Source organism: Merops nubicus, unplaced genomic scaffold (assembly GCF_000691845.1).
Source record: "Merops nubicus isolate BGI_N331 unplaced genomic scaffold, ASM69184v1 scaffold1199, whole genome shotgun sequence".
NCBI lineage: Eukaryota > Metazoa > Chordata > Aves > Coraciiformes > Meropidae > Merops > Merops nubicus.
The window spans coordinates 7,889-35,820 of NW_008628834.1; the positions used below are offsets into that span (position 1 = coordinate 7,889).

Sequence of the window (27,932 nt, forward strand, 5' to 3'; positions counted from 1 at the left end):
AGATTGCAAATCCTAGGAAAAGAAGAGAGCCCCACCTTAAAATGAGATTAAAAGATACGTATATGGGACACAAATGTTATTATCATGTCAGATATATTCTGGATCAGTTGTGAAAAGAGCTATGCAAATAAGTAGCTCCAAGCACAGTGACTAATTAAAACTCATTTCCACTGCATTTTTGTTGAGGTGACTGACATTTTAACTAAATTATCTAAGGTTGTTTGTCAAGGGGCCTGGAAGGCTCCTGCCAGCATTGTTCCCCACCCTATTCATAGCTTTTTAACATCCCTGGAAGGGCTGTAGTTTCTCCTCCCTGCTGTTCTCTGTCACTAATCCACTGTCACTTGTCCTGCCACCCAACAAAGAAACTGTACAGGCAGTTGCTGACAATCTGACTAGGAGTATTTGCTGGCCGGCTGGCTGGCTGCTCCCCACTGCCTGCCCCCCTCTAAGGAAGTCAGGCCCATGGGTTTGGGTGTTGCATGTGGGCTTTTGTCATATGTTTCAAAGAGCCATTTTAAGAACTTAGTTAAAAAAAAAAAACAAACAAAACCAAACATTTAAAAATCTGTTTTCGTAGCAGGCATACAGGCTCCACAGTTATTAATAGAGGGTTGACAGACAGAATGAAACCTTGTTTTCTGACAAAACCAAGTTAAAAATAAAAAACATGTTGAAAAATCTGGTAGTTTTTAATAGCAGCGACAATATGAATTTCCAGAGATACTTTGTAGCCATCTCCCTATGTAGGGGGCAGAATTTGGTGATGCTCTCCTAATGGATATCCAAGAACAGGGTGTGTCTGAGCTGGTGCTTCCTGGACACTCTGGTGACAGAGGGCTGATCTTTGGATACCTGACAGGCCTTCCAGGAACACACAGTTCTGAACACAGTGCTCCTTTCCGTTTGAGGAACAGGCAGACTGCTCTTTGTCATCTTTGTCTTTTTTTCTTTTAGGGTGGAGCTTTACTGGTTTGATGTCAGAATGAAGAGCAGGATACCTCTCATTCTTCTGGCTTGTGGCTCCTTTAACCCCATCACAAACATGCACATGCGTTTATTTGAGCTGGCTAGAGATCACCTGCACCAAACAGGTCAGTGAAGTGGTGTCAGGACCACACACACGGTGTTTTACTGTGAAAAGGAAGATCTTTAACACCATAGATAAGCTGTCACTTTACAGCTGGCTAAATTTTAATATTGCTTACTTATCATTCAGTACAAGGCTTCCATGGCGTATTCAACACAGACCGTCTCCCATTCCCTTTTCTTTCAGTATTGTCATGAGCATTCATGCAAATAAAGTGAAAGTTTTATCAGCGGTTTTCGAATCGTATTCACGGATCAGGCTGAGCCTTGTGAAAGAATGTGCTTAACAATTTCCAAACTGAGAAGAAACGTTTATGTTCAAATTTCATGCTTTTATGATACATTGTGTTTTAATATGAAGAAGTGTTACAGTTAACAGTTTTGACAGCCAGGTGAAACTGGAGAAAAGATGGAACATTAATTATTCATTAACCCTAAGAAGTACAAGTTATGTATCTCCTCTAGCACAATAAGTTCCTCATAAAGGAAATCAGAAAAGCTAGATGTCAGCAGGCTAGAAAGTTGCTGCAGCAAAGGAGAGAGGTGAGTAACAACAGGAACTGAAGCAAGGATCAGAAAAGCTAGTGAGAAGCATTGAACTCTGGAAGCTTGATCAAGTACTTTTTTTGTTTGTTTGTTTTTTCCATCTGGGAACTAAAATATACACATATGTTTCTGGAAGAGAAAGTTATTGGAACCCAGCAGAGAAGTTTTCAGGGAGGTGGTTCAGTAAGAACCTGAATGGAAAATAATAGTAAAAGGAACTTGACTGTTAAACTGTGGGGAAGCAGGGGGACAATCTGATAGCCCTCTGGTACCATTGTGCACTAAAAGCAGCAACTATGTATTCAGCATACTCTGTGAGAATACTTTGACTTTCATGAGGAAGAACTGCACAACTGGCTCTGAGGGTTTCCTATGAGTCTCTAGTGTAATTGTAAAATTATTTTGTTGTTCCCACAGGACTAGAAGGAAAGGGTTAAGAAAGTATTTGAATTGGCCTTTCTCACTGTAATTTTGTAGCTGCTTCTGCAGCCCAGGTGTGCAAGGAGTAGAAAGGCAATGTGAGAGCAAAGACCTATTTTACAGTCCAGTAACCTATTTCTTTGCCTTGAAAGAAGGATAGAACTAGGAAATTAATTATGATTCTGTCTGAATCACAGTTCATTGCCTGGTCTGTTCCAGAATCTGTGTATCAAGACTCCACCCCTTACTCAGAGCAGTTTATATTTAAACAAGTTGAGTGAAAATCTTATGAAAGACAACATTTTGCAAGGCTGAAAGGAAAGTTGTGCATTAGATTGCAGCTCTCTAACATCAGTACCTAGTTCTAGATGGGATGTGACTTGTTTTTTGACTTTTTCGTTTAATGTGTGGAGTCTTACTAGTACACATACTTCACACACTTAGAGAAGGGGACTTGCTTTCTGTCTGCGTTGCCTACAGTGTCATTCATGGCACTGAGTGCTTAACCCAGGATGTCTGCAAACCAAGACTCCTCCATTAGTTTGTAGAAGCTTTACCCATCCCCAGCAGAGATAGCTTTAGTTGAAGCAGCCAGAAATGTAGATACCTGTATCAGTACATACAAGTCTCGTATATGGTCTTTCTTGCCATGGTGACAATTTCTCAGATAGAAGGGGTTGGCAACATGCTGTAAAAAGGGATCGATTCTGGATGCCTGTTTTTATGGCAGAACCATTCCCACCTAGAACATTAGTTGGTCGTTTTCTCATGGGTTTAGTCCTGTTTCTACTTCCACAGTTACCCCGGGCAAGAGAGAAGAAACTGCAGCTTATTGCTGAGCAGAAGCCCTAGTTGTAGACTGAGTGCTGCCAGTGGGGCTGGTGGAAAGTGGTTATACATGACTAAAGCTTGTTTGAGGTGAGGGATTGGTCTGCCACAGCCACACTGACTCCTGTCCCAGTGAGAACACTGCAATTCAGAGCTGATGTACACACTGGGTGCCTGGGAAATGCATCCAGTAGTTCTTAGTGAAGAATTAACTGCCATGAGGGACTGTGTTTCCTCCTAGGCTGTGAGAATGACTGACTTGTGGTGCTGTTTCAGTATTTCTGCCCACTCAGATACTGTGCAGAAACCATGAGATGTGCAGTAGCTTGGCTGGAGTTGGCTTCACAGTCAGGTTTTCTGGTTATGAGTGACACGACTGTCCCTGATGTGCAGCCTGACTGACAAATCCAGTAATTCTGTCTGCTAGCTTTTTGTACATCCCTTCTTTCTCAAATACTGTCTAATCTTATTTTTCATACATCCCTATTGTAAGTAGGGAATTTATCGAGTTTCTGATACTTTAAGCAGTATCTGCAGTTTCGTTGCCTAACATCAAGTAATTTGCCCTTTTTCTGTCAATATCAGTTGACAAATCTTGTCATGCTGCTTTTAAATATAACAGATGTAACTACATGTGACAATAACTCTAATGATGCTCTTTATCTGGCTTGTGTCTCTACTCATGTGAATTTAACTTGTTACACATCCTCACACATAGCGAGAACCTGCTCAGATGTTAAAATTGTTTAAAATTGTTTCTTGAAACTTGCACTGGTTGTGGGAAATGTCTTTCCAGTCTGTTAATATCTAATAATGCCAGATGCTTTTGTTTCTCTTTGACAGTATTTCTCATTTGGCCATAAACTCCAAAGAAACAGAACTAGAATCAACCTTTGTAAGACGTTTAAAACCTTGCTTCCCAAGTATTGCCAGCAGAGCATACTTACATCACCAAGTTTCCAGGCGAGACCAAAAGGGATAGAGGGCAAAGGAGGGGGGTATGAAAGGCAAGATGTTTCTGTCTGTGGCAAGACAGGTGCAAGGGGGACATGAAACAAACTGAGTTTTGCTTTCCTGGAACAATTTTGATAACCAGCATTTGAAAACAACACAAAATAACCCTTGTTTGATCCTCCTCGTTTGGTAGTGTGTTACAGCAATACTGATACATGATTGGAACAGGCTCAGAACAGCAATAGTTACTCAACTACATATATAATAAATAGGTATTATCTAAAATTAACTGAAGTTTAAAAAGGGGAAAAAAAATCTTTTTTTTTTTTATTTATAAGACTTACAGCAGTGCTTGCTTAAATAGAGCAGTACTTGGTTCACTGTATCAGGCTCTGCCCTTAAAAGACACATGAAGAGGGATGCATGTGTGGCTTAGCATTTGGAAAGAATTAAAGCTGTAGCGTCCACTGTGCAGCAAAAGCATAAATCTTAAGACATCTCAAGATACACCACATCCTGAAAGGAAATGCTTCTGTTACATAAAATTCAGGTTCCTGACCACTGTTATCCGTGCATAGAGTTTAGCTCCTAACCTCTTGCTGAATTTAGGGAATGCTTTTCTTAAGTGGAAGTAGCAAAGGTGTCTTTCTGTTCCACAAGGTTTGTTGTCTTGAAAACTCAGTGGAAGAAGGGGTGGGCATCCCCTGCTTGCAGTGGTATTTGAGTTATGTCCTGTATTTGACTTTGGCATCCTAGCTGTCTGGTTTTTAGCATCTCTGAAGAGAACTATCGCTTCCCTGTAACGTTACATGGTAGAAGTCAGCTTGGGGGAGAGCATTTCAGGGTAGGGTGTCCTGTGAGTAGAGCTACACTATATTATTCACATTGTTACTCTCAAGGTGGTGGTTTTAGCTTTCCTTTCTGTAGGAAATACTAATTATAGTATTACATATTATGCTTAATTATAATTGTATTATATATACTAATTTTCATAGCTGTCAAGAAACTACCTTTCCTTCTTTTTGTCCAAATCCAGTGAACTGTACAGAAGTGAAGTTATATTCTGAGGGCTTGATACAAAATGTTTGTTATAGATGTGATGTGTGGAGATCATTCAGCACTTATTTGAGGACTGTTCATTGTGCATGCTCCGTTACTCAGCTGTAGCAGGAGAGTTCCTGAAGTCACCCTGTATTTGAGTGGCTGTCTGACTGCAGAGGTAAATCTGCATCCTCAGGCCCTGTAGTTCACTCAGCCAAGTGGATATGATTTATCATTGTCTAGGTGCTCATATGGCATCTGTCACTACAATTTTTGCACACCTCATCTGATTCAGTGACTTCATCTTTCAAGCACTCTGAAGTGGTGAAGGTAACACCATCCATCCTAGGGAGAGCCATCCTGAAAGACTCTCTGTTACTGCTCTGATGTATTTGTTGTTTGTGTTGACTTTCAATGCCATGACTGCTGAATTGTTTACCCCTTTGATTTTCCTTCTGTTGAATTCCCCTCACAGAAGGTAACTGAAAATGAAGTTTAAAAAGTCTTGCATATTTTCTTTTCCTGTTTCATGCTTGGCAGCCTCTACATACATGTCATGGGAAGGTATGCACAGGATGGTGTCTTTTTGATGTTTTGCCTGTAAATTGTTTTGAACATCCCAAATATTTGGGATTACTTGTTTCTAGTCATTATGTGGTGGGCTTGTTTTTATTTTCTCCCCTACATGGCATCTGAACAAAGACGTTAGATACTCCTCCCTCCACTCCAGTGAGTTATAGCTTAGAAATAAAATTAACATTTTGTTTTAAATGAAGCAATGACAAGCCCTTGTATTTGCTTTACTAGAATTAGTAGGCTGAGAGGTCTGGGAGGATAACTATTGATTTCTTGGGGGTTCAAAGGAAACCATTGCTATTACTTCAGTATAGAAGTTATTTAGAGTCATTAATAAAATCTTCTCCTCTATCTTGAGTGGTGAAGCTTGTGTTTGTAGGTGGGAGATTCTCATGTGCATCATCTTTACATGGAGCTGGATTACTCAGTTGTTGTGAATCATAACAAACAGTTATTGTATTTTACTTTTGGTACCTAAGTATTACCAACTTTGATTTTTCTCTTCCATTTGGTTTCATTTCTGCTTTGGAACAAGCTGATATGGCATCAAAGGCTCTTGTCTCATCCAATTTGTGCAGTTCTAGGCCAGACTAAAGACTGAAATCTTTACAGCTCACAAGGATATAGCAGAGTTGCAATCATTCCTGGTTAGCATCATCTCACACTTTTTTTTTTACATTTACTACATTAATTTAAAATAAAATTCATCTCTGTAGAAACAAAAAAAAAAAAAAAAGAAAGAAACTGAAAGGTTCTGTAAGGAAAAGCTTTTAATAAGGGTAGCATATTAATGAATTAAAATTGTAATTTCTTTCCCTTTACACGAGAATTTGTTGTAGCATTCTGTATTATCAAAGTATCAGAGAATAATTATGGTTCATACATCAAGTGAAAATATTTGCAGTTTCAGTTCAGGGGTTGGATTTAGTTATACACACATCGTTGCATGTTTTTGGAAAATTTTATTTTGCTCTATTGATCATTTTGCCTATAATGAGAAAATTTTAAAATGGGATAGATTGGACTGGCATTTTAACAGGAGACAGGCCTGTAAATCTCATGGAATTTTAATGCTATTTTTAAGTCACTTAAGTTCTTTTGAAAATTTTACCCTGCTACATCAAAATAAATGTGGAGTTACTATATTTCATTTGAGAATATTAAATTGCCATGTGCCAGTATCAGAAATGATGAATCCAGAGGTATCATTTCCATTGCAAAGCAACAGAGGGAACTTGCTGCATTCTTTGAGCTTCTTTGTTGAAACAATTGAATTACAGAAAAGGAAGAGGAATTTTTTCCCCCTTCAGTATCATATTTATTATAGTTATTTAAAATGCATGTATTACATTAGAAATCACTTTGTTTCATTTCTGTTTATTTGAAACACCCTTTCTCTCCTCTCTGTTTCTTGAGGGATGTTGCTCATATCAGTGCTTTATTTCCCTGTTGATTTATTAAAATGAGAGCTACATTTTTGTTTCCTGATTTGCAGCCAGAACTGCAAAGTCTAACAAAAAGAGCGTGTGGTGTTAATGATTACATTATGTTACAGGAGTAGAAATGTTTTCAAATTTAATTAACATGATCAGCCAGATAGAAAGGGTCTTTAATGGCTGCTAAGCTGATGTTTGGAGCATAGTGCTTTAAGTCTCATTTTAGATTCCATTAGCCCCATCTTTGTTCTTGAATCTTCTGATCTGTCTGATTCACATTAATCACAGCTGCAGTAATAAGCTCTAGTTCTTGCTTTAACACAATGAAAAGGCACAATGATTTTGATAAATAACATGCATCAGGAGCTTAAGGACAAAGCAGTGGTCAGTTAAGTCATCCATTGCTCTGGCTATGTAATAGCTGTACTTAATGGAATACAAAACTTAATTATATATAGCAATTTTGATAGTTTGCGTAATAAATTATAAACATCTGTATTTGCTTGAAAATTGCATGGCCATCCAGCTTTCCTTTTTGAATCATCTAATAAGATAAACATACTGATAGTAACTGAGCAGTTAACAGAGGAATAAGAAGGCTACTTTTTATTTTTTTTTAATTGCTGTTTCTGTATTCAAAATAATACCTAGATCATGTTGTTCATAGCCTTTATAACTTGACTTTAACTGTAATGTGAAGAGGTTGGAGTAGGTGAGGTCTCAAGGTCCCACCCTGAGTTTTCAAGGTTCTGTGGCAATGACTTATTTTTCTTTTTTTCCCAACAGGAAGGTACCAGGTGATTGAAGGCATAATGTCTCCAGTTAATGATGCCTATGGAAAGAAAGGCTTGGTTTCTGCAAGGCACCGGGTAGCAATGGCTAAACTAGCACTGGAGACATCTGACTGGATTCGTGTTGATCCATGGGAGAGTGAGCAGGAGACATGGACAGAGACAGTAAAAGTATTAAGGTAATACCATTTTTTTCCCTTCTTTATGAAGTTACTGATTGCCAAAAATCTGTCAGACTATCAGATCAATGCACAAAACTCACTCATGTAAAACACTGAAGCAAAGCAGAACATGTCTGTTTACAGCATTATCTGCTACAGGATAAACTATGAGATCTGTGAGCAATGAAAATTCACATCACTTTCCTTCAGAAAGGCTGTGTAGCTAGTATTCATAGAATCATTTTGGTTGGAAGAAACATTTAGGAACATCGAGTTCAAATGTTAACCCAGCACTGCCAAGTCCACCTCTAAGCCATGGCTCTCAGCACCACACCTACACATCTTTTAAATCCCTCTAGGGATGAGGACCCCACCACCGCCCTGGGCAGTCTGTTCCAGAGCTTGACAACACTTTCAGTGAAGTTTTTCCTAATATCCAATCTAGACCTCCCCTGGTGCTAGTTGAGGCCATTTCCTCTTGTCCTATCACTTGCTACTTGGGAGAACAGACCAGCCCCCCCTCACTCCAACCTCCTTTCAAGTAGTTGTAGAGAGTGAGGTCTTCCCTGAGCCTCCTCTTCTCCAGGCTAAACAACTCCAGTTCCCTCAGCCACTCCTCACAAGACTTGTGCTCTAGACCCTTCACCAGCTTCATTGCCCTTCTTTGGACACACTCCAGCATCTCAATGTCCTTGTTTTAGAGGGGAGCCCAAAACTGAACCAAATATTTGAGATGTGACCTCACCAGTGTTGATTACAGGGGCATAATCCCTGCCCTGGTCCTGCTAGCCACACTATTTCTGATACAAGCCAGGATGCTCTTGTCCTTCCCTATCTGGAGTCATTCCTTTCCTGCTGCAGAGCAGAAGGGGTTTCCCCAGACCCGTGCAATACAAACCTTCTGTCATTTAAGTAGTTAGATGCATGTGGAAAGCCTCTGCCAAGAAAGGGTCTTGCAAAATTATAATCATTGAAAGAATTCTGCAGCAAAGTTCTCAGCTCTTGCGTTTCTCTTGTTTCTAAGTCTCTAAGAGGTAATATAGAGATCTTAATCAGAAAGTAAGAGAACAAACAAACAAATGTATTCTTCAGGAGCATCCCTATTCCAGATCAGCTCTGTCAACATTATTATGCCTGCAGGTTTATCTGTTCCCACATTCTTGAAGAGTTTTCTTATTAGCTCTAATGGCAAGTTAAACCCAAGCCTGTAATTGCTGATGTTTTCTTCAGAATCACTGAGCTTGCTGTGGTTTTGTGATAGAAGGAAAAATAAAACAATTTGTCCAAACCCTATAACTTGATGTAAGGACCTTGAAATGTGTCTTTTCCCGTATGGTTGCTCTTGGTAATAAATGCATTGTGAGGCAAGGTGAAAACATGAACTTCTTGTGACAGCTACATTTTGGAAATGTAGAAGTGAAAGACTTCATGAATATCTTTCAAGAAAGCAGGTGTGCTGTAAGAGCTATCAGTGATTCTTCATTTCTATCCACATTTTCTAGGTTATTTTCTAAAAGGAAACTTTTTTTTTTTTTTAATAGCTTAAGACTCTAAAATGTGCCTTCCAACAACTGCCCAGAAAGCTCTTTGGCTCTATGTGAAAGCAGTTTAAAACCAGACCTGTTACTTTACAAAAGCCTGCAAGAAAATACCCTACATACCTACAAAAAAAAAAAAAAAAGCAGAGCCTTTTAGTTCTGCTTTTATTTGCTTATTTGTCAGTGAACACTGACATCCAGGTGCTTCTTTTGCCCCTTCCTTCCAGCCAGCAGGATAGGTCTGGGGCAGAAGGAAGACTAGGCAACATTACCCTGTCTTTGCAGAAAACTTCTCTGTTCTTTCCTCTGATCACATTTGTGAAAATCACAGTGTGAAAATCACCAAAAGGTCTGTTCTGCAGTATTGATTTGGTATGGGATTTTTCTGCTAAACTTGAGTTTTGTTAAAGTCTTTTCCTCCTGAGAAGCAGCCCCAGATCTTACAGATCAGGTGATCCTACTTATAGAGGTTCTGATCTTGTACAGCTCTAGCTGAAGTGAGAACTTCTTACCAGACTAGGTTTATAAACTGTGAATCCATTTCAGAGGCCTTCCATGTAAGAGGTATAATAAATAAAACCTGTATGGATAATTTTCTGCTTAGGGAAAGTAGTATCAGTGTGAACGGCCCAACTTCCTGATGCTCTAGAAAGTGAACTGTTAGTTTTATAAATTCTAAAAATGTTAAAATGGATACCTGTTAGGGAGAGAAGTGAGCTTAAATCATTGTTTCCCAATTGGTGACCTATATTAATGAGCTAAACTAGTGCCTAAACATAATGCAGAGCCCTATCCTGTGAATGGGGAAGCAATGTCCTGATGAAACAGCACATGTAGATATTTTGGCTTTATATTGTATTTTAATTGTCACACATGAGTATTAAAGGTGGCTTTAGGGTTAGATCTTTACACCAAGCATAAGCAGGCAATGGTTTATTGTGGAACTGTGCTTCTTCACAAATGTTGAAGGGTAATCTATAGATTCTTCCCTGGTGGAAGAACCAAAAACCTACTGCTGCCTTCACTAAAAGCCTCCTCAGATAGGAAACTTTATTACTAACAGAAAAATTTTCCAAAGGCAAAAAAAAATTACTGTACCTAGATGCCTCTTCTTATCAGTATTTTGAACTGGATGCTTAGCTGCAGTAGAACGTTGTGTCCTGAGACACATGAATGGCCTTTTCCTGCAGTACTTGTTTTACCTAAGTGCAATGAAATTGTCATGTTTCATCAAAATCTTGGGTTTTGCAGAGGCTTCCAAATAGTTACGACATAAAAGACTTTTCAGCAGCAAGGCTCATACCTCACTTGTGGTGGTGCTATTAGTTGCCTGTTCCATTGAGTATGGAGATTTTGGAGACTATCTCCAGGGTTATTTTTAGAGAGAAGGAGGAAACATGATAGAGCTATTTCCCACTTAGCTGCTGTTCTAAAACTAGAAAACAGTATTACCAGTAGCCACAGAACTCTGTTCATTCTTCTTGTAAAGTAGATTTGATTGTGGTACCAATATACTATGAATTAATGTAGAGTTGGCAAAAATATCTTATCCAACTTCTGTTGAATTGCTCTTGTGGCTTAATTATATAGTTATTCAAGGCTCCATACACAGTTCAGAAAATGCTGGATAGACTGACAGATTGGTTTGTCCTTTTGGGGCTATCTTTACAATACCATAACCCTTCCTGCCCCAGCACTTGAAACACTTGCTGAACAGACCTTTTGGCACTTGTAGTGTTAGTCCTGCAGTGAGCTCTTTGCCAAGAGTTCTTATTTTTGAATCGTGGCCCAAGAATGTCAGCCCGTGCTAGGAGCTGGGGCACGCGGCTGTGCAGAGCAGCAGCCTGTTCACCACGAGGCAGGAGGAAAAACAGAAACGTAGGAAGGCACAGGCCAGCCTACTGCTACCTGCTTTCTACTACCCTGTGTCCCTCACCTCATCTGTGTAGCTTCTTTGGCCAATGGCTGAGCATCAGAAGTTTTTGGAGATAGTTATGCAGCCTGTCTAGGGGTTTGGTTTTGACACTTACAGAATTTATTCCTACGGCTAAAAGTATTTACATGATTTGAAGTGTGTACCTTTAAAACACTAAACTACAAAGGAATTCTTTTGGCCAGGCATTCAGAGGGTTATCTACAGCTTTGTACACGTACTGAGTTCTGACTGTACCTTGTACTCATAATCTTTGCTTTGAAACAGTTCTAGAAGACTATAAAATGACTAGCTATATATGTACTAGACAGAGATGGACCATTGCCTTCTCTTTGTGTCTACATGTTCTGTTAAACCATGAGTTTGTTTCCTGAAATGGTTTTTACTCATGCCAATGTGAGCAGTGCCTCAATGTGGTGCAAGACAGGGACTGTTTTAAACAGTCAAGGCCACGCTGCTTTAGAAGGAAGGGGGTTTAGGTGTTTGTATCTAAGATTGGCACTTGTCCTTATGATCCAAGAAGGGGCCACTAACATGAGGTGATGCTACCAGTATTGCAGTGGCACACCAGTCACCAGGAGCAGCAAAAGAATAAAGTAATAGAAACCTGGAAAAACTGACAAAAGGATCCTTGCCTGCCTTCATGGATCTGAACTTAGTAAAATTTGAAGTATAGCAGATGTCAAAAATATGAAAATTGCATATTTTAGTTTCTTGGGATTGTGATTCTTTTAATTAGGATGGAAGGGAAAACCACAAGGTGAAAACTCAGGGAATATAGTTTTGTGGAGAACATAACTTCTGCAGGGAATATAAAACTCAGGGATTATATTTTTGTAGAGAGAGAGCAAGAATGCCTCCTCCAAAAACTGAGCACATGTTACAGAAACATCATCATGAGGGGTTGTAAATACAATCAAGAAATTAAATCTAGTGATTGAAGTGTGATTTAATCCTGTTTCATGCAAAAACCTCCACAATGTTTTAAATATAATGTTGCTACCCAAAATGCCATAATGGTAGAATTTCAAAAAGGACTTGAAAACCAGAATGCCATTATAGAGATCACTTGTGAATTCTGCATTGATACTAATCTCATGGTAGAATGAATATGCTAAATTCTTCACAAATCGTATTCACATCCAAAGTGCATAAAAGCTGACTGTGTTCTTGAATCTGAAAGTGCCAGGTAATCGCTTTGTGCATCTCTGAGAGGATTACCTCACACAGAAGCCTTTATTTTAAATGCAGGCACCATTACAATGAATCGCTCAGATTGCTCCAGTCCAAGAAGGAATTCATGAAAAACAAACAGCCCATAGAAAGATCTACAGAGGATTCCCTTTCTAGCCAGCACTCAGGTTGGTTCATAACTGTAAACACAACTGTTTGTTTAACATTAGAAACAATACAGCTTCATCAGCCTAGACTAATTGATGAAAAAGTTGAACATAGTAGCTGGTAAGTTTTGAGGGTTAGAGCTGCCTGCCAAAAACAAGCTGTGCCAAATGCCAGCCTGACTGCTGGTGTAGTCGTTTTGTAGTAACTCCCACATAGACAGGAGACTTACTCTGGAGTTGTATTAATTCTTGGTTTTATAAGGATCTCCTTAGCTCTTTCAACATAATGTGGCCTAAAATAAAGGCTGTCGTACTTTTCTAAAAATGGAGCATTGCAGCAGCCATTTGGGGTTTATACCATTATCTGTAGTGGAAGCTGCAGATCACTGTTTAGCAAAGTGCCCCTGAAAGGTCAAAGACATTTTTCTCATTGGGAAAGAAGATACGGGGATATGTGAAGATGTATTTCTGAATTTGACAATCTTTTTGTAAAGCCTACCGTCTGTTAGTTTAGCTTCTAGTCACCTAGAACTGCAATGCATGTGCTTTCAGAGGAAACCATCAACACTGTCCAGGCTCTGGTGTGCTATTGGCTCTGGTACAGCCTGGGACACAGCACTGCTTCCTTGTGGAGACTGCTGCTAAGTAAAAAGCAAGCTGTGACATAAAACCCAGGCGAGGCTCTGGAAAGCAGGGGACTGGAAGCAGTCTCGATAAACATGGAACTGAGTACAGGGAACTGGAAAGGAATACTAGAATCTGTGACACAAGATTGGAGCTGGCATGAGGAAACAGATGGGCAGAGGACAGCTTGGAAAGGATGAAGCAGGAAACATCAGCTTTATCATGATAGAGTTTGTTGAGGAAGGGGGCTGTTACAAAAATTTCACATTCCTATCAAATACGCTTATTACATTTTTAAGTATTTTTATTTTTTTTATTACATTTTTAAGTATGTGGACAGTCTGGGGTGATTCTGTCAGGTATGAAAGTTTCAGGCTATCTATTCCCCATACAGTCCTCCTTCTGCAGTAGTGCTCATTCAGAGCAGAGGGTGCAGGGCAGTACCCTGGTGTCTTTATTGTAGGGGTCAGAAGGCATCTAGTGAGGGGTGTAAGAAGAGATGTTTGATGTAGTTAACTGAAAGGTATATACTAAAACTCTGCAAAAGCAAGTGTATCTTAAGGCACCTAAGGTATGCTCTTCATGCATCATTGCTGGTATGACTCCAGGTTTTTTGAATCCCTGATTTAAGGTGTTTGTATAAGACTTGCAGATGCACTGTCTACAACCATAAATAAATGTAAAATGGAGATAGTGCCTCCGTTCTTCCCTGGCATGTCACATGAATGCAAGGCTGTGAAAATGCTTAGGCAGTGTTTGGAAAATACGCGGATGGTCTCATGATGAGAGTCATAGAACAGACTTTGAGGGAAGAGACAGTTCTGTACTGGGGCTCAGGCAGTGGCCAGCAAATAAGAAATGGAAAGAAAACAAAAATATGGTACTAATGAAGTATCATTCTGGGTCATTATTCAAGGTACAGTAAAATTGCCTTTGGATCTCTTTGTACTAGAACAAAAATGCCATGGCCATGTGACATAAAATATTATCTGTATAATATTCTGCTGGTTCAGATTTCTGTATGAACAAAATAAAACTTGGCAGGGCAACTAATGAGCTTGTTGTACCAGTAAGGGTAGTTAGACTAGATACAGTCTGTCATGTTTCAGATACAGGTGCATAAACTCAGGTGAAATTCTGGGTTGTTCTCTGGTTAACATAACAGAACGCAAAGGTAAATAATAAAAAAAAAAAAAAAAGATGAGTTAAAAACAATTTTAAGTACAAATTTCATTACAGAAATCTCTCATTTCCTTTTGTCTTCCAGTTCTACCAGAACTAAAGCTGCTCTGTGGGGCTGATATTCTAGAGACATTTAAGACCCCCAATCTCTGGAAGGAAGAACACATCAAAGAAATGGTGGAAAAGTTTGGGTTGGTCTGTATTAGCCGTGCTGGCTCGGATCCTGTGCAGTGTATCAACGAATCAGATCTTTTAACTAAGTATCAGCACAATATCTTTCTGGTGAAAGAATGGATTCAGAATGAAATCAGTGCAACACAGATACGCTCTGCCTTGTGTAGGGGACTAAGTGTAAAATATCTCGTGCCAGATTCTGTTATATCCTACATTGCACAGCATAATATCTACACAGAAGAGAGCGAGCGGAAGAATGAAGGGGACTTGCTTCAGCCTCTTAAGCTGCATAACACAACAGTAAAGCCACTAAATGACTAATGTCTGTAGTGTGTGCAGTGGACAGCCCTGGAGTTTTTTCATGTGAAGTTCTTGAGAAAGTTGTTTCTTGTTTTTTCTGAATTTTGTGAAAGGAAAGTTCTTTCAGAAAGCACATCTGACCAAAATTTCTTGAATTCGTGTGGTTTTTTAAACTCCTGGGTTTTTCTATAGTAGTGCTTATGCAAACTGGGATGCTCAGCTGCAGAGTTTAAAATAAAGAACAGCTTCCTTGTGAAAATAAAACAAATAAGATCTTAATAATAAATATTAATCTACAGTAATACTTAAGGGTCAAACATAGTACCTTCCTGATCTGTAATTTTGTAACCCTACAGTTTTGGCATGAAGATGCCTTACTGCTATGAAGCAGCAAAACAAAATGAGCCATAACATTTCTTTATATATATATTTCTAAAGAAATATCTATTACTGCTAAACTTTGGCTTTTTAGGACCCTAAATGACTTTCTGTATTTTGACAGTTTGGACAAGAGATGGAAATAAATCTTTCTTTCATGCAAGCACTTAAAAATGCATGAGCCATTCATGTCACTTCTAAGCCTCCAGAGTCACAACTGACAGACAGTTCATTTGAAAATACTCAGTGGAAAATAAATGAAAGTAGCAAAGAGGCTGTCTCAGTATTTGAGCCCTAATGTCAGCCAGAAAAATCCATTCTGTTCAACCATATGTTGGTAGCCTATTCTGCTGATTCAGTCTCTCTCATTTTTAACAGAAGACACCTTCAAAGAATATGGATTCTCTGTAAAGTGCTACTTCTGTGTTTTAGTGTTGCTTAAATTAACTGAAAGTGTGCATTCAGTAGAGGTGTAGCTTTTGTCAAGGTACAGATTTAACCACAAGTTTCCACCTAACTGTCCCTTTCTGAGCTCTCTGTTGGTCAAACAGCTTCCACTGGTAGTTCAGTAGAATTAAGGAGCTTGTGGAACAAGTTAAAATAATGCCAGACACAAATGACTTTTTCTGAAAGGGTCTGTATGATGGTTTTCTGAAAAGAAGGCAGCATAAAGTAACTGGAACATGCTCAAGGAAGAAGGATTTGCCTAAAAAAAAATACAAGATAAGCACTTGTGTGGCTTTGACTAATAACCTAAACTAAGGCTATTTAAAAGTGGATTTTTTTTCCTAGTGACATGAAAAATAAAGAGTAATATGGTTAAAATGGATCTCCAGATAATCAGTGGCCTTACAAACGTTATGTCGAAGGTGAATGTTTCTTTCTGTTTAAATCAAGCCATCCTGCTGTCATTAGAAATCTCAGAGGTTCAGCCTTGTGGAAGGATTTAAAGGCAACACTTCAACAATAATCGGCTTAGGACTTGCATAGCTACATGGTCTAAAAAAGCAATAAAAGAAACCAGAGTTCAGACTTGCCACAAAGAAAGGCAGAGAGCTGTGTGGTGCAGAGTCACCACGCTGTTCTGAGACTTTGGTTTGGACAATTACCTAAAGTAGGGATGCCTGCAGATTTCAATGGTTACTGGAAAATGGTCAGCAATGACAATTTTGAGGAGTATCTGAAAGCACTGGGTAAGGTTCCTTTTGTGTTTCTTTAATAAATAATCAATAACTGCAACTTGTCTTTGTCTTTACATTAGTCTGTTTTTTTCTTGTACGGTCGTAAATAATTTTTGTGAGAAATATTTTTTTTCAGCAATACACTTCAAGAATTGCCTTATGCAAAATTGTTTTGTCTAAGCAGCCTCTACTTTTTACCATCTTGAAGTTTACATGAACAGAGATTAAACTGCATATCTTGAAGAGATAAATGGCAGGTTCCTAACTTAAAAAAAACAGCCATAATTTGAAAAATTGTAAAATTTTTATGTGTAATAAAAAGACAGTAACGTACTTAATGCATTTCTGTGTGCTGGCATTTGATGTAAAGTGCTGGTATTTCTACAGAAATATTGAAGGCCTTATCAACCATCAAATACAATGGTATTTTTTAGAATTCCACATAATCAGAAAATCAAAACATACACTTATTTAAGTTAAAATAATTAGGTTATGGACTTTTTCCTGATGAGAAAACTGGCCTGAAAGGTCTGGAAATTTATTTATCTTTGCTCAGTATAGTTCTCCCAAGAGCTACAAGCTTGTTTTTGAAGTAGACTTCTCTGGATTAAAATAATTCTTTTTCTTTTCCAGATGTCAATGTTGCCGTAAGAAAAATAGCAAACTTGCTAAAACCTGACAAAGAAATCCTTCAGAATGGGGATCATATGATCATTAAAACTCTAAGCACTTTTAGAAACTACATCATGGAATTTGATGTAGGAAAGGAGTTTGAGGAGGATTTAGCTGGTGTGGATGATCGCAAATGCATGGTAAGAATTAGAACTGTTAACAACAGACAAAAAAATACTATTAGTGATCTGAGGCCTTTCGCAGACCACATCTGTTAACCATTTTCTGTGGGTATTCCTCCAATTACTTTTGAACTTCTCAGTTTGCCAAAACATGCACACAGTTTTTAGCACGCCTTTACATTAAAGGAATGTTAATTTTAATCAGGAGCAAAACCCAGTTTTGTCAATGAATTACTAGTACCTTCATTGTAGCATTACTCAGTTATACTTGGATATTTGTTAGTCAAAACCACAGCTGGGTTCAGACTTTCAGAATCTCTTCACTGAGTGTTGTTTTAGAGTAAAGGAAATTCACTGATGGCAGGGTCAGGCACTATTCCCCACGTGTAAGAAGTGCTTATAAACTGCAGCTTCTCTTTCTTGTTCTTGTTCCTGTGCTCCTTCCTTTCTGTGTGTGTTTATTAGAGCAAACACAGGAATTAGCCTACTGGAACAAATCTTATTGCAATCAATAAGCAAATGCTGAGGACTCTGCCTTATGAGCTCTTTTTGCTTGCCAGAGAGACAATATTTTCTAACTTATGACTGATCAATACCAATTAACAGGGGAAAAGCTTGAGAATACCAAATTCTTTCCTGTTAGTTTGAAAGCATGACACCGGCAATATCCTACAGTGAAGAAGCTGACAAGCAAAAGAAAATCATCTCCTGGGGGACTACAGAGGAGAAATCATGTGAAAGAGATTTAATAGTTTTCCATTCTTAGAAAGGTGGAGACATTTAAAACTGATAGTGTTCTCTAGCACTAGGATATGTAAATTTGCCTTTGCTCTGGTGATGGCACGAAAGGGAAAGATCATAAAGATCAGAAAAAAGAATGGCTAGTTAGCAAATGCTTCAGCTAATCCTTCTGAACTCCTTGTAACAGAGGGTAAAAGTGTGATAGAGTGCAGAATACAAAATTCACCAGCAGAAGAAGCAAGGTGTGTTGGTGTACAGGAAATTGCTGCAGTGACATAATGCATTTCGACTGCTGGAAGGCTCTTAATCAGGATATGGAGGTCCAGATCCACTGCACAGTTCTGAGCCCAAAGAAATGCTGAGGTGGCTAAATTACTATCAAAGAGACCAATGTTCAAAACATCTGCTCAAGTGCTAACCGTCAGTGAAGTACTGGTTTACGCGTGTTAAACTATCTCCCTCTAAGCATTGTCTGTCCTTAAATACCACTGAACTCCATCTACGGAGGACTGAAACATCCTCTACCTGGTGGAAAGGAGTAATTGTGCTCTTAGGCTGTCTAGCATGTACCTGAAATGAGTTCTTACAAAATGTGTCAGACAATCACTGTGCTGAAAAATGAGATTCAGGAGACATGGAAACGTGGCCCTTGCTTAGTCCTGCTTCTGAAATGCTGAACTCATTTAACACACAATGCTTAATTTCCTGACAAATGCCCTAAATATTTCATTATTTCTAACAGGCCAAAATTCTCTACCCTATTTTGCTAGTGATGGGAAAGAATTCAAAATGTTGAACGAGAAGAAAGAGGAAATTAGAGAAAGATTATTCTAGTCACTACAGCAACTATTTGATTTGGAGTGGAACCTACTGCTGCCTACTTCCAAGGGTTACTTCAACATTTTATTTACTGGCTGATTAGTGTAAAATGCTGAATCAGCCTTGGAAGCAGAAGGTATCGGTATCTTCTTGCCTTAAAAAAAAAAAAAAAAACAAGGTGTAGTCACTAAATCTGATTTTTTTATTATGAAAGACTTAAGCATGTAACTTCACAAAAAAACTTTGAGAAATCCTGCATGTTCCTCTGTGGCCTCCAACAGCAGATACCAACCTTATTTATATAATTTAGGTCATTAATCACTGATTCTCTGTTTGCCTTGTAGCAATGTCTCATGCTTTAGAGTTCAATTTTCTTATTAAAGATTTCTTTTCTACATGAGACCTCATTTTTCTCAAAGAAGCTGTCTTTCTGAAGCCACTTCAGTCCAAAACATGACCATAATGTCACACAACACTTGCAGTTGTTAAGCAACAAAATAATTCAAGTGGTCAAAAAAGTCTTGTGAAAGAAGGGTCATGGAGGTGATATAAGAGACACTGGACAACTCCCTGAGTGGTGGTATGAAGAAAACCACCATAAAAGCAAAGGTTGAATATAATTTTTGGTGTTTCCTTTTCTCATTTATAGCTTGTGAAACCACATGTCATAAATGGCTTAATCATTACTAGTAAACCCGTGTAATAGGGGAGATTGCAAATCAATTATTGTTATTTATATTGCGGACTGAGCAGAGGACTGGGCAAGTTTTATCCAAGTGGCTCAATCTATGAGAAGTACAAAGTAACATGGATAAGACAAATTACACATTAAACATTAATCTATATAGCAGAACACTCATTGGGAGACTAGCAAAAAATAAACTTAGAAGTAATTCTTCAAATTGGCATAGATCATTTTTTCCTTTTAATGAGAATATACCACCTTGCTAGAGTTAACACATCAGTAAAAATAATACTAGCACAGCAAATGGGTTAGATCTTGTGCATAATTCACTGAAATTGTGTTCACCTTTCAGTTTTAAAACATGTCTTCAAGTCAGTCCAGGTAGAATTTAACCACAATAATTCCAAATCAATACTGTCTGTGAAGAGTAAAGGCTAAAAAGTTTTGCTGATATTTATTTTAGAAGTTGCAGGTTTGACAGTAGGAATTGATAGTCCTGTAATAGTTTAGGCCCCCTCCTTCATTTCGGTTCGAATTTTGTCATTCTCAGGGTTAGTCACTCTGGGAAGCCTGTCTGAACATTCTGGAACTGAGCTGGATAAACCTTAGTAGTTTCAGTTTGTCCTTTTTTTTTTTTTTTTTACCTTTAACTGTCACCTTCTTGTATGCAACGTGGTTTTAAGTAATTCAGGTTTCTTAAGGGATATAGGCAATAGCAGTTGGTGACATCAGTTCTTTGAAGATTTTTGTTTCTGCTGGGAAGTGAAAATTTGCTACTTTGGGGATCTCAAGAAACCCAAAAGCCATGCTAGGTTAGTTAAAGATGCAATTTCTCTGTTCTTATCTCCTAGATAAGAATTAACTAAGAGTTAATTAGCAGTTTGTACTGAAAGGTAAAATGAAAGTTTATATATTCAGGAGCATTTTTGCAAATTGATAGTTTTTCAACAACTCTAAAAGTTAAGTATGGTTAAACTTGCAGAAACACATCTTTCATGAAATTGCCAAACACACAGAGAAACTCTTAGTGATGTGAGGTTTGAGACAGACCATGTGATAAAGTTTGTACTACTTTGAAGAGCTGGCTGGTGATTTTAACTGGTAACATGTATCAGATGTTTAGTGTACAAAGACAGAAATACAAAGCTAAATGGATAACTATGGCTTTGGTATTTGCTGAACTGAGTATTTGATCCTGCTGTCTTAATTCTCACTGAAGCTCCAATCTCATCATGACATTTCCTCAGTTTTAAAGATAAATTCTGTGATGTCTTCTTGTGATTAATTTAGTGAGTATCTCAGGTATTGCACTAAGTATAAAACCTTGTTTCATGCACATAAACTTTACTGTGCAAAAAATTTATTGTGCACAAGAGGCAAGACCTTACTGAAACAACAATTAATTGAAAGCCATCTCCAGAAGTAAGTCTCATTGATCATCAGGTAGTTTGCCTCCCTTTTTACCATCAGTAATAAACAGTGAAGCTGAGGAAGCATCTGCAACATGAAATAGGTACCAGAAAACATAAGAACAGGGCAGGATGTGATACTAAGCAGACAACATGTACCTTTCACAGTATATTTGCTTAGTACAACAGACAAAATTTTACATAGAAGTTAACTGAAAAAACTTAAAGGCTGAAACAAAGGATGAAATTTCATGTTTCAGGTCTTTGCACTCAATGAACCAAAGCAGATTGAGAATAAGATAGCTCAGATGCAAAAATTATTTGCCTAAAATTTTTACTTTTCTAATAATATTGCTGCTAAAGTCAGAGGAAGTTTTTGCTTTATTTTTTCTCTGTTCAAGTATTTGAATGAGACTGAATTGCTTTAGCTCACGTTATCCAGAATGAATCTATCTTTTGACAGCGACTAAGGGCAAGTGATGTGTGATCTTCTCTGAAAAAATCAAGGAAGATTCTATGCTCTAAATATAGAACAGCGTAAACAACATTAGTTGCATTAGAATTGACTGTTTGGCTCAGCAAGTGAAGGATGCTTCAGTAATTCAGAGCCTTGTGCTCTTAGGCATAGTAATTTTCTACTTACACTGAAGCAAGAAAGGGAGTGACACTGACTGGGGACTGGAAAACAGACAAACCAGCAAAAATTTGAAACTAAAGGTGGGAAATAGCACGAATTAACCATTTTGTTAACCAAAACAGATTGTTCATAGGCACCTGAGCAATCCTGCTGTCACACAAACCAGTGCTAGTTACATGTGCTATATCCTATTGAAAGGAGGTAAGCTGTTTGATCATGGCTCTGGTTTAAATGGCAAACATGCCTTATGTGAAACTGATTCCTCTCTAGTTCATAGTCAGGAAAAATGCAGTGAAGTTTAGCTTTCCTTGACAGGATTTATACTGCTGCAAGGTCAGAATAAAGCCCTGTTATAAAATCACATGGCTTATGAAGCTTATTTAACTAATTTAGGCAGGGTTCCTCTGCTCCACAAAAGGAATTCACAGCTGTTAATCTAGTTTAGAGTAGGTATTGGAATGAAGATTTTGCTGCCAGATAAACATCAACCAACAAACAACATTCCAACACTTGGAATTTCAGTAGGGATCCCCCACAGGCTAAGACGACTCAATATAAATTGTGCCTGTCTAGTAAAATGCAAGATCAGCAATATCTCTTTACTTGATCCCTCTGATTCAACTATTTTGTTTCTTTACCTCTTCAAATGCTGGTCCTTTTCTTTTTGGCTTCTGAGTATTTTCTCATATGCTGTTGCTGGGAGGTATTTTTATGTCATTGCCTGTGTGTATATACTGGTCTTTTCTCAAATCTAGTGCCCTCTCTCCTGTAGTGCTGTAAATTCCCCAGATCCTCACGGGAATAATCTCTGACTTTTGAGGCAGTTCAATTTAAAGGAGGTAGTTTTCTGTTGACATTTCTGACCTTTTACAAACTGCTGTCCACAAGTGAGGAAGAACAGTTCTCCAGCCAACCCCTCTGATGCTCCAGAGAAGAGAAGTCCACCCTTGGGTCTGTCTCAGGCTTTCTAAACCTCTAGTTCATGTAGTCTCTGTGCCTCAGCAAAGAGGAGCCATTTCCTTTTTTCTGCCTTATTTCACACTCTATGCTCTTTTGGCATTACTGCTTATTACCTGTAAGTGATATGCTCAGCACATTTGTGTGGTGTTATCAAATGAGATCTCTAGAATCTTTTGCCATATAATTTAAGATGTTATTAACTTCAAATTTTGCAGTTCTGGATTCATGTCTAAAACCTGAGACTGCTCAGAAGGTATGAGCTATTCACAAAACTACTGCTAACATACTGAAGCTTTCTCGGGGAGGTGGTTTTGTATGGGCTTAGCATTTCAGCTTTTTGTGAATCCTAAAAAGCACAGAGAGCTAGCAATGCAGAAAGTGCAATCACAAAGAATCAGCTGAAAACCTGAAAACCAGACTTACCAAATCCAATTTTGAATGACAAACCATTAGTGTTGTGTACAATTGCTAAAATTACACAGAGGATAAATCAATTATACCCATTAATTTAAACAGTGAGTGTCTTAGAATTGATTCTTATCCTTGCACAAAGGGAATTGGATGTACTGTTTTGTACTTTTTTTCTGGCATAGGATATATGTGAGTCTATTTTTGTATTATTTGTATACAATTTTATTTCAGTAAGGGAAAAAAAAAAAAAAAACACTGATCCTAACAAATAAAACATGCACTGTCCAGAACATTGACTCTACTCCTCCTCCCACATATTGTCACATGCACAGCCTGGAGCTTTGGTGCATTTACGTTCCTACTCCTTGGAACATGTCTCTAGTCATTGCTTCCCTTCATTGCTCTCAGAAGGATTCACAATAAGGAATTTGAACATTTAAGATCTGATCCTATCTGACAGCAGCCTCCCCTTTGATCTAAAATTTATCAATCCAATCCTAAGTCCCTTTGCTAGTAACAGAGATGCTGACAGCCATAGAAGCAGAATACTGCTTCTAGAAGCATCCAGCTTTTGGCTGCAGTGAACTGGTATTGTACTCCCACCCATTTCCTAGGAGTTAACTTTGGGAGTTCTGTTGCTGCATGGCTAAAACCAGGAATGACAAAATGGGAAGTTAGATTTATAAGTGCTTCTACATGGTTGAACTGAAGTTAGTAAGGGAAGGAAATGCTGTTATAGACTTTATCATTGCACCTAGCTACAGCATGGCTAAATATGTATAGCCTTTGGTCAGCAACAGGATCTTGAGAGAAAGTCCAGGAATCCTACCACTAATTTTTCTGTTGGGTTTGTTGCTGTTTTCTCAGTAGTTAATCTGTCTATTACCAACCTGCTAGATGCAGATTTGATGAGATAAAAAGAGTTACAGGGTGGAAAGCTGACAAGCCCTGAGAATGGTTGTAGCCTTCCTGTTAGCAGTGTGCAGGATACCTCCTACACAGGTCGTCACAGGTGGTGACTGCAACATGACAGAATGCCCCTTTACAGTTACATTAGATTTTGGCTGTGATATCAACAGTAGTTTATTCCACCAGCACTTTATTTGATGAAAATTTCTCCTGCAGACTGCTGACCAGAGGTTTCTGTATCACTTTGATGCTTAGTACAGATGAGAATGCTTTATCTGGAGAAGCTATTAAATGTCTTGTTGGAGATATTGCCATGTTTGACATGTTTGGTATTTTCTTTAGTGTTATTTGTAAACACAATACCGAACAGAGCTCAAATTGGATTTTCCTGTGTTGTCTGACTTAATTACTTTCCGTTCTTTAATCCTTCTTAAATCATAATTACAGTTGTAAAATAACTGGTTTTTCTCATAAGCAAAGAATTACTGGATTGAGATAGAGCACAGAGGAGTGTTTTAGAGCACTGCAGTCATTTGCTGCACCGTAATGCAGACACAACACTCTGAAGGGAAATAGGAACAAAACAGAACTGCTTATGGTACTGCTATGTTTCTCCTAGAGATGAGAAATCAATAACATTTTGGATGAATGGTGGTAGCTGCAATTCGTATTTGTAAATGCAATGTGTTGAAAACCTAGGTAGCATTAACAAAAGATGCTCATGCACTACTTAAAAAATTCACCTGTAGAATACATTACGTATCTTCAACTACAGAGCACATGAGACAAACCAGCACACTAGGAATAGCCAGCATGGGAATGAGAATGTTGTGCAGAGCCAGCCTGAAATATTTCTGCACTTAGATCTCACTGGGAAATGCAGAGTTCTTTGACAAAACAGTCCAATGACTATTTCCCTATGACCTGCTATTAGAAGCTGAAAGCACTATCTGTTGTAATTCTTCAAGACTTCACTGCTGTTACTGCTACTAGAGGAAATGCAAATAGTCAATAGATTTGTTTTGTTTTTACTAAAACTTTCAATTTGTAAATCTATCTTGTCTCAACTGAAAGCAGTAGCAAGAATAATTATTATTTATTCTAGCTTTAATTTTCAGGAAGATGGTGTTGCTGTCAAAGTGATTAAATCACTAGCAAAAGTAGATGAATGGCCAAGTAAGGAAAGGCTAATATCTAAGTACACAAAAAAAGTGTAAGACTACAGAATTCATATCATAAAACTAAAGAAAATTTGAACAATTTTGCATTCTCAGGCTTCAAAGGCTTCTTCACCTCCCAGAGGAGCTCCAATCTCTGTTATTACACTTCAAGGACAAAAAGTATAATGTGCAATGTTGGTGGCTACAGTTTTTGAGAAAAGTTAAATTGAGGCAAGACTCACTCTTATCTCACTCCATTAACTTTTCTAGTGCTCCTTCAGTATTTTTAATCACACTATCAACTGAATGCATTAAGTACCATTTTCTATTGAAGTTTCCTACAGAATTATATGCATTTGACCTAGAAAGTATTTGTCTTAGGTTTAAGTATGATCAGGTAGTAAGTAAGCAAAACCCAAGCTTATGATGAACTATTAGGTTATGTACTACCTCATTGGAATAAATTAATTCTTCCATTTATCCTGTGAGTAGTAAAAGATGCTCAGAAAGGCAGGAGCTTTAGGTTTTAGAGAATTACTACATTTTCATCTGTCTGGTTCTGTTACCATCAGGAAACTGCAGCTTTTGTCCTCAAAGTTTGTCTACTTCTCCTCTTGCTTGTGGAAGAAGATGAAGCGTAGGAACTGTCTGCCCAGGGATGCTGTGAGCACCAAACCCTGGCAAAAGATTTTCAGTCATTCCAGACAAGAGACAGTATCTCAGTCTCTGTAACCAGGCAAACCTTAGGTAATGCTATTATCAAAATGGTGGCAAAGAAGGTTAATTATAAAAGCCTACTTTTCTAAGAAAAGCTGCTTTATGTAAAAGGTTAGGTATTTCTTTATCTTGATAGTAAGTTTTTGCCTGGAGAGGAGAACAACAGAAGCCAAAGATTTGTACAAAACTGCCTTACTAACCTATTCACGTGGTTGCCTCCTAATTACACAACGATGATATCCTGATCCACTCTTTAATACTAAATCTTTGCTCTTACATGCAGCAAAAGAGATGATATTTACCAATATTTGCCTTCCAGTGGTATTGCTGGAATATTATTAATATGTTCTGACAAATATTTGTTCCAAAGCAAGCACTGCTGTGTTTTAGCTGTTGGTAAGGGGTGGACTGTTACCAGGAGCCAGTGAATGTGTAACAGCCACAGCAGCTCCAGCCTCAACTAACGCTCAGTGCACGTCTCAGTAGAGATGTTTGGAATGGAAGAACTTATTTCAATCTGAATTAAAAGAGAAGTTTCTATCTTCTGTATTTGTTGTGTCTTCTATTACATGAGACATTACAGTTTGAGCTAAAGAAAGAAAAGATAAAAATGATGCTGATTAATCTTACTGTCATAAAGTGGTTGTTCATGCTAACAGAGAAGAGGGCATTAGATTGTCCTGCAGTGTATTCTGTTCTTCGTAACCTCCTTAGCAAAAAAGCCACATACAAAAATCAGAAAGGGTACAGTTTACTCACCCCCTCAGTATTTGTATTTCTTAAAGGTAAGGCAGGGGATGATCACCAAGAATACTGGCTGATAAAACAGCTTGGTTAACGATCTGTAGTATTACACTCTTTGTGGTTATCACCAGATTGCCAAAAGCAATATCTAATCCTGACTAGAAAAACAAAAAAGTTAGAGAAAAATGTTTGTTGTTTTCTGAGATGAAACAATTTCAGTCACCCTTGGAGGCTGAAAAAGTTAACATTTCCTTGCAGTCCTGCAAACGTTTCTCAATTGCCCCCAACCAAGTGTTCTAAGCTAGTGAATATTTTCAGGACTAACAACTTCCACAACTGACTTTGAATATTAGTAGTACTAATATAGTTCTATTGTACTTTATCATGGTATGTTGCCTTTGAATTCGCATATAAACCCACAAAATTTAGCTATTCAGTTAGTCTAATAATGGAACTATGCTGAGCTAATACTCAGTTGTTAAAAATAGGTGTGGTTACTATGAAAAGTTGCATATACAAATTCTTCTTTCCACAGTATCCCTCACACCTACAAGGCATCAGGTGAAATAATGTTCATTGTCTGATCTACTCATTTTTTCAAACCATCAGGAATTCTTAGCTATGTTAATTGGCAAACTAAATATTTTTCACTTTGACTAGTAGTATTTGTTATCTTTATCTCCAGCTGGATGTCTACAGATTCAAAACTGATATGGAAGAGGATTTCAGCTATGATGACCACATTAACTACAGCTTTATCCAAACGTGTTATTCCTTCCTGCATTAGTATTTAATACGTTAAAAAGGATATTTTTTTTAAATGTCATCTACTACTTGGTTTAAATACATAATTTTACAAGACTGAACAGAAGAATTTGTGAATGCATTTTCCAAATTGGAGAGATTTTACCAAGGACACGTGAGTTTGTCTTTCAGAGGCCCCATATGGTGTGAACAGACTATATGAGATCAGTGACAATGCCTTGCCTATGATTAGCTATGCTGGCATTCTTTCTAGTGATTCATTTTCCATGCTTGTTTAGTCTAAAGCTTCCCAGGAGTGGAGACTGCTGGCTGCACTCATTTAAAGATAGTGGCTATCATGGTTATCATTTAAGAATTAATTGTTTGTGACATACACAAATTAAATAAATAGGGTTGTGTAGTTCTTGAATGTCGAAATGGTTTTATTTCCCAGAATGACAAATGTAGGTTGTCTTCTTTTCTTAGAAAGTACACAGGATAGATGCAGTAAGTTTTCCTTTAATGATAGATCAGAATTCATCTTCTCTTCACATTTAACTACTCACATAGGCAGTGGCTGAAGACTTTTGCAAGACAGCAATTCCATATTTAGTCCTCAGATTCACTTCAGACAAGCTGCTTTAAGAGCCATGTGCTAACACTGATGTTAAACTATCCTTATGAAGCACAAATTGTCACTGCTCTTTCCC

The 27,932-nt window shown here is 38.0% G+C and overlaps 2 protein-coding genes across 2 annotated transcripts in view; both read left to right on the top strand.

Moving 5' to 3' along the window:
• Positions 1-985: 985 nt before the first annotated feature.
• NMNAT3 (nicotinamide nucleotide adenylyltransferase 3) lies at positions 986-14,954 on the top strand. The gene is made up of 4 exons (XM_008946768.1): positions 986-1,094; positions 7,677-7,860; positions 12,565-12,674; positions 14,545-14,954. The coding sequence occupies exons 1-4, from the start codon at positions 986-988 to the stop codon at positions 14,952-14,954; spliced, it is 813 nt and encodes a 270-aa protein (XP_008945016.1).
• A 1,432-nt stretch (positions 14,955-16,386) lies between these two features.
• The window catches only part of RBP1 (retinol binding protein 1, cellular), a 15,623-nt gene continuing 4,077 nt past the window's right edge, over positions 16,387-27,932 (top strand). Inside the window, exons 1-2 of the mRNA XM_008946771.1 lie at positions 16,387-16,504; positions 17,126-17,304. Coding sequence (XP_008945019.1) covers positions 16,432-16,504; positions 17,126-17,304 — 252 coding nt within the window. The 5' untranslated portion in view covers positions 16,387-16,431. The remainder of the gene's footprint in view (positions 16,505-17,125; positions 17,305-27,932) is intronic.

Excerpts from the sequence above, each read along its gene's own strand:
- NMNAT3 (XM_008946768.1), top strand. The coding sequence starts at position 986 with ATGAAGAGCAGGATACCTCTCATTCTTCTGGCTTGTGGCTCCTTTAAC. Across the intron at positions 1,095-7,676 it reads AGATCACCTGCACCAAACAG|GAAGGTACCAGGTGATTGAA; the intron begins GTCAGTGAAGTG and ends TTTTCCCAACAG. Across the intron at positions 12,675-14,544 it reads CCTTTCTAGCCAGCACTCAG|TTCTACCAGAACTAAAGCTG; the intron begins GTTGGTTCATAA and ends TTTGTCTTCCAG.